General features: G+C 40.9%; 2 protein-coding genes across 4 annotated transcripts in view; one reads left to right on the plus strand and one right to left on the minus strand.

Moving 5' to 3' along the window:
- Nucleotides 1-29: 29 nt before the first annotated feature.
- Nucleotides 30-13,988, plus strand: INTS12 (integrator complex subunit 12). Of its 2 annotated transcripts, none has more exons than XM_081209374.1 (7): nt 30-167; nt 2,688-2,845; nt 3,881-4,033; nt 5,195-5,385; nt 9,566-9,725; nt 11,286-11,438; nt 13,175-13,988. In XM_081209374.1, exons 2-7 carry the CDS (start codon nt 2,696-2,698, stop codon nt 13,751-13,753), a joined length of 1,386 nt encoding a protein of 461 aa, XP_081065500.1. In that variant the 5' UTR covers nt 30-167; nt 2,688-2,695; the 3' UTR covers nt 13,754-13,988. The 2 variants fall into 2 exon arrangements, with proteins under 2 accessions (XP_081065500.1, XP_081065501.1); XM_081209375.1 differs by having other exon boundaries at nt 5,198-5,385.
- A 1,650-nt stretch (nt 13,989-15,638) lies between these two features.
- The window catches only part of ARHGEF38 (Rho guanine nucleotide exchange factor 38), a 59,171-nt gene continuing 56,244 nt past the window's right edge, over nt 15,639-18,565 (minus strand). For both annotated transcript variants that reach the window (XM_081209343.1, XM_081209342.1), the window contains exon 14: nt 15,639-18,354. In XM_081209343.1, coding sequence (XP_081065469.1) covers nt 18,169-18,354 — 186 coding nt within the window. In that variant the 3' untranslated portion in view covers nt 15,639-18,168. The remainder of the gene's footprint in view (nt 18,355-18,565) is intronic.

An 18,565-nucleotide genomic window follows, 5' to 3' on the forward strand; every position in this document is an offset into this window, starting at 1 on the left:
AGCCGGGAGCTTCGCGAGGTGGAGGTCGGGGAAGAGGAGGAGGTTGCGCCGGCCCGACGGGGGCGTCGGCGTCGTCTGCGTGGTTCTCCCGGGCCCTACGAGCGCTCGGCGGGGGAAGAAGGGGCGAGTTTTGTCTACGGGGTTTCCCGGGCGGAGACGCAGCTGAGGTAAAAAGAGCAGGGGCGCTGGCGGGAAGCGCCTTGATCTGTCTGAGGAGCGGCAGAGAGACCTAGTCCCGCCTCTCCCGTTAAAGCGCTTCTTCCCCGCCGCATTCAAACACCTCGCTCCCCTAATCTGACAGTTTATAAAATCCACGTCTCTCCCGTTAATGTTATTGCCGCTAAACCGCTTTCAGGTGTTGTGGCTTCCCCTTCACAATCAAGCGGTGTATAAAATTTAAGGAAACGAAACAAGCGGTGGTTTGTAACCCGGATGTTGATGCTTTTATAGAGAATGAATCGAGGCGTTCCTTGCCCGGAATTTGGGTCCGCCTTGTTTCGTTTTCAGGCGACATTACAGCTCTTTATACTGTATTGTGTGTTGGAAAAAATGTTAAGATTAAATTTATATACCGCCCTTTATCCGAAGAGCACGGGCGTTTTGCAGCAGAAAACACAATACATAACAACAACGAAGCAAATAACTTCCCCCTCCTGCCTATTACAGTATTTCAATCATCAACTCCTGCTTTCCACCCCAGTTTTTGTTTGGTTATTTATGTTTTTGTTGCTAATATAGGTTTGTATTATAACATTGCAAAACCCAGTGCTTTTTTTCTTTAAGAAATTGCTTAGGGGGGCTCCCCTTTTGACTCAAGAAAATCACCATTTTAGAGTTGAAATCAGGAAAAATAAATACAGTAAATGGACCAAAGTACAGAGATTCACAAAATGTTTAGGTGTATGCGTACCCCTGCATCCCTCCAGAAAAAAGCACTGGCAAAACCTAATAAAAATTACTTAAAAAATAATAATCACGACACGAATCAACGCATAGTGTGAAGAGCTTTGTATCATCATAATTTTATTATGTATACCCCCGCCCACCTTGCCATTTTCTACCAGCCACCTTGACAGGTGCGCCTGATGTTGATGGGTTGCAAACACATAAAAGCACAACACAAAAAAGAGTCTTGTTGCATCAAACCAAAAGGCCCATCTAGTCCAGCATCCTGTTCTTACAGTGACCAACCCAATGCCATTGGAAAGCCCACAAGCTGCACCTGGGTGCAACAGCGCTCCGTCTCCCTCTGTGCTCTCTGGGAACTGGCATTCAGAGGCATAATGCAGGCATAGGCAAACTCAGCCTTCCAGATGTTTTGGGACTACAACTCCCATCATCCCTAGCTAACGGGACCAGTGGTCAGGGATGATGAGACTTGTAGTCCCAAAACATCTGGAAGACCAAGTTGCCAGTGCCTAATGTCTCTCATTCTGGAGGCAGCCTTGTGCTTGGTAGCTCCTGGTAGCCTTATCCTCCATGAATTTGTCCATAAACTTTCAAAGCCGTCCAAGAGAGTGTCATTATTGCATCTTTTGGCGTTACTTAGAGTTCCTGGACCAAGGTCAGGGTGTTGAATGTTGGTATATACCATAGCTTTCCATGTATAAGACACTTTTAAAACTTATAAACTAATATTAAAAATTGGGGGTTGTCTTATACACAGATAGTGCGGAGGGGGGGGGGCGAATGGTTGCAGCCACGAGCAGGAAATTGTCATTGGCGACTGGGCGGGTGATTGGTGGCTGCTGGCGTTGAGCAGGCAGACGATTGGTGGCTTTGGCGACGCGTGCGATTGGCAGTGTCGGTCAGGCGGGTGTGCTATTTTCTGCAATTCCCCTCCACAAAAAAGCTCAACAACTTGTGGCAATCCCCCCCCCCCAAATAGCTCAACAACTCTGGGCAATCTCCCCCACCCCATTTTCTTTATTTGGAGTCCCCAAAAATAGGTGTTGTCTTATACACAGAGGAGTGTTATACACGGAAAAATACCGTAGTATAGCTTGAGACCAGAACAGTGTGGGGCATAAATAACCTTGCCCCAGATATGACTTTAGTCTATGGAACTTGCATTGTTGTTGTTGTTTAGTCTTTTAGTCGTGTCCGACTCTTCGTGACCCCATGGACCAGAGTCTATGGAACTTGCACTGTTATAGATGCTAAATAATCCTAGCTGCTCACTTAGTGCGGTGGCATCTACACTTCGAAACTGCCCACCTATAAACACCAGACAGGCGCCTTCACTGTAATCTTTTTGGTGCCTACTAAAAAATCTTTTTTATCAGGCAAACCATGTTCCCATGTATTTTTAGCTATTGTTGATTTTAATGAATTATATTTTGATTTTTAAAAATCCTGTTTTAACTCTTCATTTCTTGACAACATTTATGCTTGTTTTATTTTCTGTAAATTGGTTAGAGGTTTTATTTACAATCAAGCAGTAAATACATTGTTTTAAATAAAACAAATACAGACAGCAACTTTCTTGATTAACTTGAGTTAGTTGCCGGGACTGTGCCAGATTCAAAAGTCTTGAAACCTATATTCTAAATGCACAGTATTATTTCCAGAAACTGTTTTATTTTTGCTAAGAATAAGGTGACAGATTTCCTCTTAAGAAACTTGTACTTTTGGAGGGGGGGGGCATATATTTGTTCTGCTCTTTCATTATTTATTTTCATTTAAAGATACTGCTATGGCTGCTACTCTGAACTTGGAGCTAGACCCCATATTCCTGAAAGCTCTGGGCTTTCTGCATTCAAAGAGCAAGGATTCAGCTGAAAAGCTAAAAGCACTACTGGATGAATCTTTGTCTAGGGGGATTGACTATCGCCCATCACAGAAGGTACAGGAGTGAACGAATGAAATGTGTTAGATATATTTGTGCTGTATATAACTTCTGAAATGGGAGGCTCTTTCCTATTACTTGAAGAAGCCAGTAAGAATTGAAAAGAACTTCAAAAATCATCATTATCTACTTTCATTTGTCTGTACATTTGCATTCTGATTCAGTACATGTATATTCAGAGGTGAGCCCCACTGGGTTCAACGGGCTTATTTCTTGTTAAGACTGCTTGGGACTTAGAATCCTATTCTGAATATTAGAAATCAATGAAAAATAGAATTTGTAGCCGGTGAGCAGAATGTGGCTCGCGTAAGTAAGGTGGTGCTGTGAGTCATGTTTCAGGTTCCTTAAAGCACAGGAGCAAGAACTGCTGTTATAACAGACCTACCAGATTTCTTTCATCTGGGCTCCAGAAGGCCTTTTTAATGGTTCTGATGTGTTGCTATTGCCATCAGCATTGTTACTTGTTCCTTCACTAGTAAAGGGTTGGCCAGTGGGTAAGTTCTGCTTAGCCTTTGTAGTATCACAAGTGATAGATTGACCTGGTAGCTGATCTCATTGTTGACTTGGGATGTAAAAATAAAACCTGATAGCAGGGGAGAGAGAAGTTCTGGCTTGCATAGTAGAAGTGCTGACATTACTGTCAAAATGGTCCAGATCCTTAGCATACACAGGCTCCAGCCATCTTCTACTTAAATAATTTTGTGTAGGATTGGCATGCAAGTGACTGAACCAAAAAAACCCTTTATAGTATAAAATGCCTATACTATCTGTATTAAAGAATCTCTATTTCCCCCACTTTGTTTGGCACTTTAGGGCAGGGGTAGCCAAATTGTGCCCCCTGGATATTATGTATGGCAGTTCCCATCCTCCTTGGCAACTGGCTGTGCTGGCAGGGGAAAATGGTATTTGGGGTTGGGGTAACATTTTAAGCTTTGTCACCTCTCAAAGTGAAAACAAAATTGTTTTGATCTCAGCATAGCAACTATATCTAATATTACCATTAATACAACGTTATTGTTATGCTTTATACAGGAGGTAGATCAGCCCAAAGTATCTATTACAAAACCAGTTTCTGTTAAGCAAGAGCCTAAGGCTTCCTCAAACCTTCCTTCAGGTAGCAATAATGGCAAGCCCATTGCAGCCGAAAAGGTGAAAAAAGAAGCGGAGAAGAGGTCTGCTGATAAAGTAAGTTCTACTGCTACCTGTAAAGCATTATTTGGATAGGAATTTCAAGGGTTACATATTTGTATTTGCAAAAACTGACTCTTTATTATTTCTTGCTTTGGGGGTGGTATTAATCCTTGTGTATGAATGTGTTCTGCTATGCTAGCTGTGTCCTCTCCATAGTTAATTGCTCACTTCTTTCAAGAGTAGGAGCTGTGTGCTTTCTCTTCTATGCAGATTGTTTAGTTTTCAAAGGGTGCCCTTTTCCTTGTCTACAAATTCCTTAGCAGCTTTCCAGTGCTGCAGGCTGACAAGTAAGCATGTTAATTTTGCTTGGGCTTTGTTTATTTTGCCTCGCTTGCAATCTCACTTTACCCACCACTGTTTTTGACTGCATGACAGCAGGGCTTCTATTTAATGCAAGGCTGTAATTAAATCTAGCTGGTGCTAGCATGGAAATTAAGAGCAAGAATGATGGGCCTGGGAGCATCTTAGTTCAGCCATGAAGTTGCTTGGGTAGCCTTAGATTAACCACTACCTCTCAGCCACAACAAACTTGCCCCATTTATAATATGAGGTAAGAATACTGGTGTGCCATGCATATCAGGGTGACAAACAGGAATAGAGGGTCCTTGTAGGAATGAAGTGCTCTTAATAAATCAGGAAAATCACTTTAGTATTCATAAGTAAGAATTCATTTCATTTTAAGGGATCTACAAACTTGGTAAGGCATTTAATCCAGAATATTAAGTTATGAATAATAAGCCTGATCTTCAGATGTTAAGATGATCCATTCTGCTTCATATTATTGGTAATGGAGTAAGATCAGAGTAATACTAAACTATGAATCTGCTGGAAGAAAAAGCCTGAGGCACTTTTTCCAAATGCTTTAAGCAACAACAGCAAACTACTTTGATTTCAATGTGCCAGTACTCTTTGGTTCCTTTCGTAGTGGCGATAAATATGTTTATCAGTATTACTGGACTTCTGTAATTTTCAGAGCACCTCACATTCTACATAATTTGGAGATATGGGGGGAAAGGTTATGTTGATGAATGTAATGCATTCTGTAAATTTTGTGTTATGCAATGAATATGCTTTCTTTCAATTATAAACTGATTTCTTATTTACTTGCTCCAAGCTTTCTTGTTTTCACCATCACTGTGTGTGTATATCATTCAGCAGATAAAGCTGGAAAGCAGTGAAGGAGTTGACATGCCAAAGAAACCAAGACTAGAAAAGCCAGAGACTCGTTCATCCCCAATCACAGTACAGACTAGCAAGGATTTGGCCATGGCAGACCTTTCAAGTTTTGAAGAAACTAGTGCTGATGATTTTGCCATGGAGATGGGTTTGGCTTGTGTTGTTTGCCGGTGAGTATGGGAAAATTTGGCAATTGCAGGAGATTTATAGGGTGTAATTGACCATTTTGTTGTCAATTCTAAATAGTCATTTTTCTTTATAAGCCAAGCGGTAATTTCTAATAGGATTTTCCCATGGTTCATGAGATCAAAGACCTAAAATTTAAACAATAAATTATGTCTGTAAAAGTTTTCAGACTAGCAGCCCAAGCTTGTGCATGCTCACTTGTAGGTAAATATCACTGAGTAAAAAAGGATTTACTCCCAGGTAAGCAGGTGTAAGAATGTAGCCTTAATTCACTTTGTTGTTGTTGTGTTTGTGGTTGGTGAGGGTATTTTGTGGGCATGCATAGGTTTTGTTTTTATGTATATGGGTATTCAGTTCTAACTGAATGTTCATGCCGCTGTTTTAATGCAGTATGAGAAACAGGTTCACGTTGCATAGCAGTATATTGCAGATTTGTTAAGTTAATGGAAAAAAAGAAACATTTGGCTCAAAATCTGTCCCCTACTGCAGCTACTAATATCATAGTCGCTTTGGGTTTGCAGAAGATGCCTTTGTGTAATGCACTGCATATCTGTGCAACTTGAAAATCTTAAAATCTCAGTTCTTAGGTATCTTTCAGATATTAAAGACTTTTGACTTCACCAAGCAAAGGAATAGGGCTGTGTTCAGTCTTCAAATTGCTCGCTTCAGAAGTTCACCCTAAGTAATCTGAATTCTAAGTTACTTCTCTTGAGTAAATATGACTGAAGGGGGTGGCAGCCTGAGCTTAGACAATTGTTGAATTTAACTTTATGTATGCATATAGGCTAACCAGAGGCATGAAACTGTCAGTAGTAGAATAAGTATAAATATAAAAACCATGGTAGTCTGTAGGGAGACCTTAAATAGCTGTTCTGCTTAACAAATATTGTTAAGCCACTGTCTGGTTTTCAAGTGTAACTAAATATTCAAAAGCAAAATGTTCTTTGTGATTTGCAAGTGACACTTCAATCCTGTCAAAATAGAGGATTTATTAGGGAGAAACCTATATACCTTTTCAAGAACGCTTCTATGTCATACCATATATATTAATGATACTGTGTTCTATTTAAGGCATCAAACTCTTTCAACTGTTTCCATTTCAAACCAGCTTAAAATGAAATTTGATTTTGACAATTTTTGTCACACAAAGTTTTTATGTTTCATTTGGTGTGGAATTTTTAAAATCTCGCCACAGTTACTATTTTATAGATTTAAAATATGAAGGTATGTGTCATATAGTTGGAAGATCTTAAAATTTTGTGATCCAGTTTATTTTCTTATTTTTTTAAGAAACTGTAGCTGCTCTATTTAGCAGTCAAGGCTGTAAATCCTTAGCACATTTCCTAGGAAGTAAGCTCAGCCTGCTTAGAATCACACTGCACATACTCCAGAATTGGCACAAGATTTTTCTGATTTGTTTTCAAATTAGCCCACCTTTTTAAAAAAACTGTTTCTGAAGCCATCTGAATATTATCTTCTGTCTTCATTTTCCTGTTAAATAAAGGCATAGCGTATTTCTCTTACCACATCCACCTGCAAATAGAGTTTCCATGGTTACCTATGCACCTGTACCATGGGGATATGTGCCAGAGCAGCTTAGAAATAACCTGATTTGTCATCTAAAAGTAGTAACAGTTTGGGAAATTGTGTTTGGCTGACTTCAAGCCATATTTCCCTTAATGTACAGTCTCCAAATTGGCGTTTATATATTTTTCCAAGAGAAGAACCCCCTCCCCTGACATAGTAGTAATGTTTTAACTGTTAAAAACATAGCACCTTGACTACTTTGATCAAAGCTGCTGCTAGAATTATCCCATTTTGCATAACAATACATTAGGATAATGCCTGTCAATTCTGTATGCCTTCTTTCCCCCTTTACATCCTGTGCAAACTTCCTGGGTGACATTTAGCAGCGCGCAGACGTCCAGTCACAGAGAGGGACTTCTTTTCCTCTTTGTCACATTGTAGGGCCCTGTATGTCCCCAAAATCTGCTCCAGCGGGTTGGGGGGACCGAGGAGCAGATTTGGGGGCATGCAGGAGGCAACAAAGGGAAGAAGAGGAAGGGGAAGCACTGTTGTGCAAGATGGAGTCTGTTGCACAGTCTTGCTCACATCGTCTCTCACTGTTTTTTCTTGGAGGTCTCCTTTTTTAATCTGTCATTATTCTAAGATTTGGCTCTTCTTCCATAACTAAATCAGTTTTTTGTTGTAACTGGGCTCTCCTTGCTCTAATGTCTTCCATTATCTAAATGGACTGGATCCAGTCTTCAAACTGTATAATTTGTGGTGACAGTTTGGACAGTTTTCTTCCCAGTTAGATTTACATAACTCAGATAGTAGCAGTCAGCACTGAATACAAGAGTAATAAAATAAGAATTAGTCATGATAGTAGTAGTTCAGTTTTGACCCTACTTTGCCGCTTTGGAAACAGCTGACCTTGGTCCAGATACTTCAGTGACTGCTTGATATGACTTTGGGCTCAAGGCCAAACCTGCTTTGGGGAAAGAAAATATTTCTCTCCCTTTTTTTTATTATGAGGAAATCAAAATAGCTATACTTTTTATGTAAATGATTTGGTAGCATAATAGCACATGTAGAGTGGATATAGTCTGCCACATAGATCTGGAGATTTTTGTGAAGGGTATCTTCCAAAAAAATTTTCTTAAAGGAACCCTTTGTAACTTCCTTATTTTTTGGCAGAATTGGATGAAATTTGCAGACATCCTGAGGACTTTTATGGAAGACTCAATCTATCCTAGTATTTTATGGGCAATTTGTATGAAACCATCTTAAATGAGAGGTAAAGGGTAAAGGGACCCCTGACCATTAGGTCCAGTCATGACTGACTCTGGGGTTGTGGCGCTCATCTCGCTTTATTGGCCGAGGGAGCCAGTATACAGCTGTCGGGTCATGTGGCCAGCATGACAAAGCCGCTTCTGGCGAACCACAGCAGCACACAGAAACGCCGTTTACCTTCCCGCCTGAGCGGTACCTATTTATCTACTTGCACTTTGACGTACTTTCGAACTGCTAGGTCGGCAGGAGCAGGGACTGAGCAACGGGAGCTCACCCCGTCACGGGAATTCGAACCGCCGACCTTCTGATCGGCAAGCCCTAGGCTCTGTGGTTTAACCCACAGCGCCACCCGCGTCCCTTCTAAATGAGAGAGGTACCCATTGGTAATAAACCAAGTATATCTAGTGCTTTTCATACTATACTGCTTTTTAAACTTGATTTTTTGGGGGAGGTGAAAAGTAAAGAGAATCATTTTCTTCCTAGTGGCTTTGTGGGCAGCAATTCATGATTAGTGTATCTAGGCACACAGAGCAAGCAAAATGTTTTGAGTAAGGGAGCAGGCTGGCATGGGCAAGTTTCCTCTTTTTGTCCAGAAACAGGCTTGCTAGGGCATACCCTGTTCTCTGAGGAAAGATCCTATAATCCTTAGCTTCCTTTTCACTTCTTTATCTATCCCTCATACCCACTTTTAGATAGTTTAGGTTCCTCAGAGCTGGGGCCATCTTCTGAACGTAGGCTTCATTGTGATGCACATGGGTGTTGTTCTGCTGAGAAGTATTAAGAATAGCCCTTTGGAGGCAGCTTTGCAAACACCCAGATTGTGTTTTGAGAGGAAATGTTAGCTGTTTGACAGTGGAACGGACTCCCCTCCCCCCATGAGGTGGTGGACTCTGCTTCCTTGGAGGTTTGGATGGCCATCTGTCATGTTTGGTTTAGTTGAGGTTCCTGCATCACAGGGGGTTGGACTAGATCAGGAGTCAGCAAACTTTTTTAGCAGGGGGCCGGTCCACTATCCCTCAGACCTTGTGGGGGACTGGACTATATTTTGAAGGGGAAAAAAGAATGAATTCCTATGCCCCACAAATAACCTAGAGATGCATTTTAAATAAAAGGACAGATTCCACTCATGTAAAAGCACCAGGCAGGCCCCACAAATAACCCAGAGATGGATTTTAAATAAAAGGACAGAATCTACTCATGTAAAAATACGCTGACTCCTGGACCGTCCGCGGGCCGGATTGAGAAGGCGATTGGGCCAGATCTGGCCCCTGGGACTTAGTTTGCCTACCCATGGACTAGATGAACCTCAGGGTCCCTTCCAACTCTACAATTCTATGACTCTTAGGCCATACATTTTGTGCTTTGCAGACAAATGACGGTTACTTCAGGAAATCCATTAGTGGAGTGCCAGGAATGTCATAATCTCTACCATCAAGATTGCCATAAACCTCAAGTGACAGACAAAGAAGTGAATGATCCTCGCCTAGTGTGGTATTGTGCTCGATGTACCAGACAAATGAAAAAAATGGTAAGAAGTTTCCCCCCTTAGAATAATTGATAGCATGCACTGAGCCACTAATTGGGTTCTTTAAGTAAGGAATTTCTTGACTAAATATAAAAAGGGGAATTAGAAGGGAGGAGGGTTGATGGAATACATTTTTCCCCTATATTGATTTATTGTCAAGTAAGAAATGCCTTAATAAATAGTTATATATTCTTTTTGAAGTCTGCTGGTGTATTTTTAGCTGCTGCTATATTGATTTTTATATCTTAATATTTCCCATGCCAAAGGTAGGTGTTTGGATTACAAAAAATGTAAAAGTCAGGCAAGGTCATTGGAGCACGGGAAGAAGGAATCAGCTAAATGAATCAATAACCCCCTACTCTGTGCACTTATGTCCTGAATGGATTGCTCTCTGCAAATTATCTTTTAAGTAAGAGAAAGTAACAAATATTGGGCTACATTAACCATCTTTAGCTCCCGTAGAATATCTTTCATAGAAGATGAAAGGCTTCTGTTTCATTGCTTCTCTCTGGGGACATGCCTTTTTGCATGTTAATTGAAGGTATAGGAAGAATATACAATTCCTGCAATTTTAAAAGTTGGTTAATAGAAGGAACATTTCAGTGTTAGAAAAAATGTGCTTCTCGTAGCTTCAATTTTTTTAAAAAAACAACCATGAAAGAATCACTCAAATTACAGATAAACTCCTGTATCTTACTTTTGAAATCATATAATACTTAGCTTAGATGCTAATGTCCACTTCGGCAATTGTTTGAGGCTTCATTAACTGCAGTTTATGAAGCCATGAATGAGCTTTGGAGCTAAGAACTCATCCCCTTGCCCATATTCTCCCTTCCATCACATACTAACTTTAGTGCAAAGATCCTGGCTTGCATTAGGACAGAGTTTGCCTGTTACATCTGAACCAGCTTAGTGTTAGGTTGACAAACCAGGAAACCATAATCTGAACTGGGCCATTGACTGATAAAACAGCAATATGACCTAGTCTGTTTAAAAAACAAGCAACCTTTGTAATGTTAAAAAAAATTAAATGTTGACTTATTTCTTCCTAGATTGCACCAGCCAACAAATGTACTATTTGAAGGACCTTATCCTTTAATATGTTGGGATGGGGTGTTGACATTTGAATGGGTATTGCACTGCTCATTGCATTTGCTATTCTGCAATTAGGAATAAATTCATATAATCCTGTCTTTCTTATGACTTGTTTGACTTTTGTGATTGATGCCAAAAGAGCAAAACCACACCTATTATTAGAATCCACCCCATACTAGTTTTCCAGTTCTGTTTCCTTTGACTAAATGCTTCCACCTTACCCACTTGTACTTTTTCCATTTTCCTTGCCATTCTTGCTGCTCTTTTCCCAAATTTGGGTTCTTGATTTATGTGCCCATTCTCAAACCTTTTATTTCCATGCAGCTTAAAATTCCACACTCATTTTTGTTTCAACTGTCCCTCATGCTTTCTCATGTCCAGTGATGAATATTTCCATTGACATTGCTAAGGCATTTCATTTTGTTTTTAATTCCATATAAAGAATGATAACATGTGTAATTTATACAGGCTCAGAAAACACAGAAGCCTTCTCAGAAGCCGGCCCCTGCTGTAGTTTCAGTGGCTCCAGCTGTGAAAGACCCTCTGATAAAGAAACCAGAAATTAAGCTAAAGATGGAGACAACGTCAACTTTCCTAGCGTTTAAGAGGACAGAAGTCAAGGTACAGTACATAATATGTTTTGTGGAAAAAATAAGTTATTTTATTGTGTTTAGCACAGGTCTCCCTCCCCCTTCCTAATATCGTACATAACTCATTAGAATCCAGAACTGAAGCACTTTTATTTTATACTACTAGTTTGTCCATAATTCTGAATGGGTGATAAAGTCTTCCATTTGGATAGCAGCCCTCAATAAAATACTGAATTCATCCTTTCTAATTTATAAGAATCATTTTGTGTTTGATTTGGTAGACTGAAGGGGTAATCTGCATTTCTTCCGAGGCTTAGATAAGATGTAAGAATAATTTTGGCTGTTCTTTTCATCCCACTTGCGGGGAATGCAGATAGGTTGGAAGGACCTAATTGATTTATACTGGAATTTATAAATCACTTTTCCACTTCAGACTGATATATAGTAAAATAATTAAAATTCAGTTTTGAACAGTTGAAATAATAATTAAAACTAAAACTAGTCTTATCTCACTATCAGCTGAAGAAGTGATGAAAACAAGCCAGGGGGATAGCTCGCAGAGACTGTAATAAAAGCCTTGGCTTCTGCTATTGGCTTTCTGGATTAGGAAGCTTTCCAAGGCTTAAGCTGACAAGCTCCAAGGCTGCACAGCTTCATTTTTTCCAAAGCTTAAGGGCATCGCTGGGCTTGCCCACCAGTAACTGAAACCTTACAGAATCCCTGTTTTGTTTAAGCTGAAATTAGTATGTAGGCTTTTGAACAAATGGAAAAGAGGACTTTTTAAGCCAATCTAATATTGTAGTGTAGCATAGTCAACATTGCAAATCAATTCAGACCTGGAGGCAGGGGGGAAAGATTTAATTTTCAAAGAGTTCTCTAATAACACGTGTAATTATTGACCCAATTCCGAATCAATGTGTTGGGAGTTTTAAGAAATGATCTTTAGGAACAAAGATCAAGAAGTTCAACATTGCCATGTTCTTATACAGCATCCATTCATTTCCATGGGAAATTGTGCAGCAGAATTCCTAGCTGAGTGTGCCCAAAGTTTGTGCAAGTGTGATGTATGTTGAGCTGAAGTGTAGATGAGTTCTTTAGTAGGGTTTTCCTGGTGATTGCCTTCCAGACAACTTGTCAAAAGCCTGGGCAAATATTTGCAAGGCATTGCAGACAGCCAACTTTACTGTCTATTAAGGCTAAATGGAAGCAATTCCCTTTTTCAAAACATGCAAAACAGATGAAGTCTGTATCTGGGAATTCACATTTGTTGTCCTGATAACAGCAATTTCAGGTAATAGAAGAATAACCATGGATTCTGCTGTTTATCTTTTTAATTCCCAAGTGCTGAAGTTTTAGGTGCTGCAGATTGTTTTGTCATTTTTACATCCGAGTGAAGGGTCATTGTGCTTATTTAATTATTAAGTAAAAATGTTGGTGTTGTCTTAACCTGGAGAATTAAGATATACCTGCCCCTTTGTGCCCTCTGGTTTTTTTGATCAAGGTGATTTGGGATAATACACTGCTTCCTAGATTCATCTGTTTCAATGTATCTGAAGAAGTGTGCATGCACACAAAAGCTTATACCAAGAACAAACTTAGTTGGTCTCTAAGGTGCTACTGGACAATTATATATATATATATATCACTACTTCCTGTTGATTTATTTTCTAATACCAAGAATGTGAAAAATATTATTATTCATACTGGTCTGTGTTCTGCAGGGATCAGCTTTAATTAATGTGGAGTTTGTATTGGTCTTTATTTTAGACTTCGGCAGCTATTTCTGGTAACTCCAACAGTGCCAATGTTTCCTCCTCATCAACCAGTGGCCTTACAGGGTGGGCAGCTTTTGCAGCAAAAACGTCCTCCACAGGTCCATCAACAGCCAAGTTGGGATCCACAACCCAGAGTACTAGCAGCAAGCCAGCTACCGCCTCAAATAATCAAAAACCTGTGGGTTTGTCAGGGTTGGCAACAGCCAAAGCAGGGCTAGGCTCAAAAATAGCAACGCCTAACAGTGGCACAACCCCTGTTCCGTTTAAGCCCCTGCCCCCTCTCACGTTGGGAAAAACAGGTCTTTGTCGTTCAGTTAGCAGTGACAATGTAAGCAAAACAGGGCTCCCAAGTCCAAGCAGTTCAGCTCCAAGTATCAGCCAGTCTGCTGGTGGAAACGGAAGTGGTGGAACAGCAGGCAGCAGTGGGAACAGCACCAGCAAAGCAAGTGCAGAATCTGGCAATCAGTCCCCTTCTCTGAAGGGTCCTACTTCTCAAGAATCACAGCTCAACGCTATGAAAAGGTTACAGATGGTAAAGAAGAAAGCTGCTCAAAAGAAGCTAAAGAAATAATAGAAGTATCTGATGAAGTGCAAACATGTCTCTGGGATCAGTTGAACAAGAGAGTAATAAAGTCCTATAATAAAAGCTACAATCAGATGTCTTTATTTGGTGGCAGAAGTTGTGCTTTCAAGTCAAAGCAGTATTGGATTTTCAGGTAATGCCATATTCTGAACCTGCTTTAGACCCAAAGCCTGAGTATGAACTATTTCTTTAAAATATTTCAATAAAAATATTGTTTGAAATACATGTGACTTAGCACTTTTCTCTATAATTCCTCTAAGAGGAGTTCATATAGAAGGGGAGAAGGTGTCTTAATGCCAGCTTTACACACATTTTTGGTGATTTTCACCATGCAACAAGCCTTCCATTTCTGTGAATGTCTCAAATTGCATGGGCAGTTATGTACTGATTGAGATTTATTTAAATGGTGGGCTACACTCGCTTTCACATTAGGACTTGCCTTCCCTCCTCACCCATACAGCCCCCTCCCATGAGCATCCTTTACCTCCTCTGAAGTGTTGAGGCATCCTATAGAGTACACGGGGGTTGAGATTGAGAGAGCGTAACCATTGGACGGGCAGGCAGAAATCATCGCCTGATAAATAACTTTATTTGAAGGTAAGGAAAATAAGTTTTTTTCAGATTTGTAGAGAAAATGGAATAGGATGCTTGTCAAGTGCAAGTCAGCTGCTGTGTAAGAGAAGCAAGCACAAGAATGAAAAGAGGTGTACTTTGTTTTTTAAAGGTCCTGTCCTTTAATAGCAATAAAAATGCATCCGAATGACTGCTGTCATAAAGTATTGAAACCTGTTTTTTGTTTCATGATGACACATGTCAAGATCTATGATTTGCAACAAAATGATCACCTAAGATAATCACAACACAGCAAGCATTTAGACAACAAATATTTGTAAAAATACATTTTATTAAAAGCAAATACCGTATTACTCTGAGTCACGGACATTGCTGTAGTTTAAATTCACAGTAATAAATCTCTAGTCATACAGGCTTTGTCCCAATAATATTTGCTGTAGATGGAGCTAAGCTTTCCATTTGTGTTTTGATGAACACTTTCGAATGCAAAGGCATTCTTTAGGATTATAATTGAGATCACAAAAAGATGGTAATATAAACATTCGTGAAAGGAAGAAGTACAGATAGTGTTTGGCCTAGATTCTTTGTGTGCCATCAGAATAAGAAGGTGTATATGTAGACATTGGTTTACCAAAAACAGGCGTGAATATCCATAACAATATTTTGATGGCAATCAGCTCTGATTGAAATGAATAATGCTTCACACGATACATTCCAAGAGCAATTGCTGCACAAGCACCTTTCAACTGCAGGATTTTTTATTTTAATTTTTTGCTTTAGCTTTGCTCCTATTCAGCTGAATGAGGCTCCCAATTGTTCAGTTAATTGATTCTTGATCCTCCAGAATAAACTAAAATACAGTTACACTTCAGACATGACCACAGTTCAGATTGACCAATTGTGTTCCTACCATGATCCCAGTTATTTAGGCTGGGTAACTGCCAGGGAGATATTGTCCAACATGGCCCAAGCCAGCTGCCGGACGTCCATCGATCTCCCGTACCTCAGGCAGATCCAGCAGTTAGCGACACGAAGCCGTTCTGGAAATAGATTGCCACATTCCAGGCTTGTGCACAATGTTTATCAGCAGAAACACAGCCAAAAGCTTGCACCGCAGAAGAGCATATTTTACAGACTTTATTTAGCGTATAACAGAACAAAGAAAAACATGACCGTTCTTTGTCAGCGTCTCTGACCGTCTGGCAAAAACGAAAGGAAACAGCAGAACATAAACATCCTGTGAACAGGACATGCGCAGACTCTGTTACTCACAAAACCTGCTCCCTTTTAAGGTGGAACGGAAATATCCTAACAGTTGATGCTATTAGGGTTGCCAGATCCAGACTCCGACAGCTCCTCTGCATTCAAATTACATAGAAAGGCAAACTTTGTTTTTCCGTATGTAATTTGCTGTGGTGATGAAACAATGTGTAACAATTTGTCTTTCTATACTACTGCTTAGCAGGGGTGGGCAACCTAAGGCCCATGGGCCACAAGCAGCCCACAGGAGTCGTTTTACAGGCCCACAAGTCACCCCCGAACCGAGCCGCCCACTCAGCAACTTCCCACACGCTGTGCTAAACCAGCGCGGTGCAGGGACTCATTTCCGTGGCGCCAGAAATTGTATCTGCACAGACAATGGAAATCGCGCGCCCATGATCTGGCCCACGGAGGGGGCTCCACGGCAGTGAACTGGGCCAGGCAAGGTAAACCTTGCTGACCCCTGGCTTATAGCACAGCAATCCCCAAAGATTCTACACGCTGAATCGGCTGGAGTTATTTGCTGAATTCATCTGCTTTTATAGGAAAATAAATACGTTCAACTAGGTATATTATATGATATGTTTCATGCAAGCCCATCATAAGAGTGAATACTTGAAACAAACACATTCTAGACTCCATTGTCTGTGGTTGGCAACCAACTCCTTACGCTTCCACTTGAATGAAATTGAATTGGAATAGAATTCCTTATGCATCTTTTAACAAATCTAGCTGAAACAACTGTCCTTCATTCCTCCTTAATCTGACACCCAGTAGGTAAAGGCACATTCAATGGCTTGTGGATCTTTATTTCTGGCTTGAGCTAAACATTTTTAACATGACAAGTGCCTGGAAACTAGAGACTTTAAATATCATATTTCAACACCTCAAAAATGAAATCCTGAAAATAACTCTTTGTCACAGATAACATTATACCCTTTCAGGGTCTCAAAAAACCCCGCCGATAAATACAATAAAAACAATATCAAATTGTCGGACCAACTGTTTCTTCTTGGCCTCCAGAGCTTCATCAGTGTGTGAGTTCAGCCCTTTGCACACCGTTCAGCGACTGTTGGAGGAAGGGAAAACTGCTTCATCCCATTTTGAAATGTAAAGCATACCATAAACGGTGCAGGGAGCCTTTCAGTAAAGGAATGCTTTCTTCATTACGAACCATTTGGTATATAAACAAAAGACAGTGCAACAGATAAGGGTAGTCAACTCAACCACATAGGGCTTTTAAGCTTCATAATCCCCATTAAGATTCAGAAAAGCGGGACAGCATCAAGCAGATACTTCATTCCACCCCCATTTCTCAATTTGAAAGACAGGTAGCATTATTTACAAAGCCATGTTTGTTTTCTAGTCTGCTGAATTTCACTGTCACTGCAAAAACATTGGTGTGAGCATTCTGTTTATTACAGAAACTACAAATGCTTAAATGCATGATAGGCTTTCCCCAGGGCAGCCTTCCGTGTGTTAGGAGACAGCAGACACACTTAGTAAAAAATAGTAATTTTTAAAAGCCCAAATCCAAAACTCTTTTAGGGGCCCAATGTATTCCTTCTTATCACGAGGCAATCAAATTGGTGCCATGCACTAAATGTCTGGAATACTTATCCTCTGCCCTGTTGCAGGCACATTAAATAGGGCACTAGGGATGTTTATAGCCCAATCCTGAGCACATTTACTTAGAAGCAAGTCTACATTCAATGGTGCTTACACCCTCCATTAGGTGTGTTTAGATTGACCTGTGTCTAAGCCAGCCTGTCTCAGTCCTGTTCACAGGCGATCGAAGTGCTGGCTGGGGACGTCAGGACCGGGAGCAAGATGGCGGGGTGGGAGCAGGAATGGGGGTCCAGGAGTCAGGAAGCCAAGAGTCTGAGGGTCAGAGAGCCGGGAGTCAAGAAGCCAAGGGTCCGAGGGTCAGGAAGCAAGGAATCAAGAAACCGAGGTTCAAGGATCAGGAAGCAAGAAGCCAAACACAGCAAGGCAGAAAGTGTGTTGCTGTGGCAAAGAGCCAAAGGGAAATGCTGACCTTATATCCCTTCCCAGCTCTTGCCACCAGGTGCTGTGAGTTACCAATCAGCCTCACCTGTGAGGCCGTGCCTCGCCTCTTCAGAACAAACTTAGGAAGGCCCCAGTCCTGCAAAGTCCTATTGGTCACAGGGCCTGGCTCCTGCACACACACCTGACACAGCCCTGATGCACAACAACCCTTCGAGGTAGATTTGGCTGAAAGGCAGTGTCTGTTCCAAGGACGCTCAATGAGCTTCATGGCCGATGGGATTTGAACCCTGGTCTCTCCAGGTCCTAGTCAGACATTCTAACCACGTTGCCACACTGGCTCTCCATACACCAGGGGAGATTCCAACAAAAGCAGTGTGGCAAAGTGAAAGGATGCAAGCAATTCAGGACAATGACTGGAAACAGTTTTTTCTTTGTTTTAAATACCTCCTTCATAAGTTCTTCAGCTCTTGATTTACCAATGGACTTTTGAGCAGACCAGAGCAAAACGGAAGACTTTTGCCTCTGACATTTCAGAGAATTAGGTGTCGTGTTTCTGATGTTTACGCGTAAGTCATCTTCCCAAGGTAATTTGCTGGCACGTATCCTTTTTGTCCTTTCGCTTCCGCTAACCACCATTCCTTATTGCCGCTCAGGTCAGAAAAACGAAGGATCCGAACTCGCTGGTACTCTTGAAGGCTGAGCTCCTGGTGGCTCCTTGCTTGAAATGCATGAACCGCATAAAATGTCTGAGAGGGAGAAACAAAAGAGAAAATGTCTTTTCTGTCCTAGCTGCTCGTTCAGCATACGATGGCTACATACACACATTAAAAGCACATAGCTCCCCCCAAAGAATCTCAGGGACTGTCATTTATTAGGGGTGCTGTGAGGGCTGGACTGCAGTTCTCAGGATCCTTTGAGGAAAGCCATGTGCTTTAAATGTATGGTATGTATACACCA

Source organism: Podarcis bocagei (genome assembly GCF_964188305.1).
Source record: "Podarcis bocagei genome assembly, chromosome: 9".
In the NCBI taxonomy this organism is placed as follows: domain Eukaryota; kingdom Metazoa; phylum Chordata; class Lepidosauria; order Squamata; family Lacertidae; genus Podarcis; species Podarcis bocagei.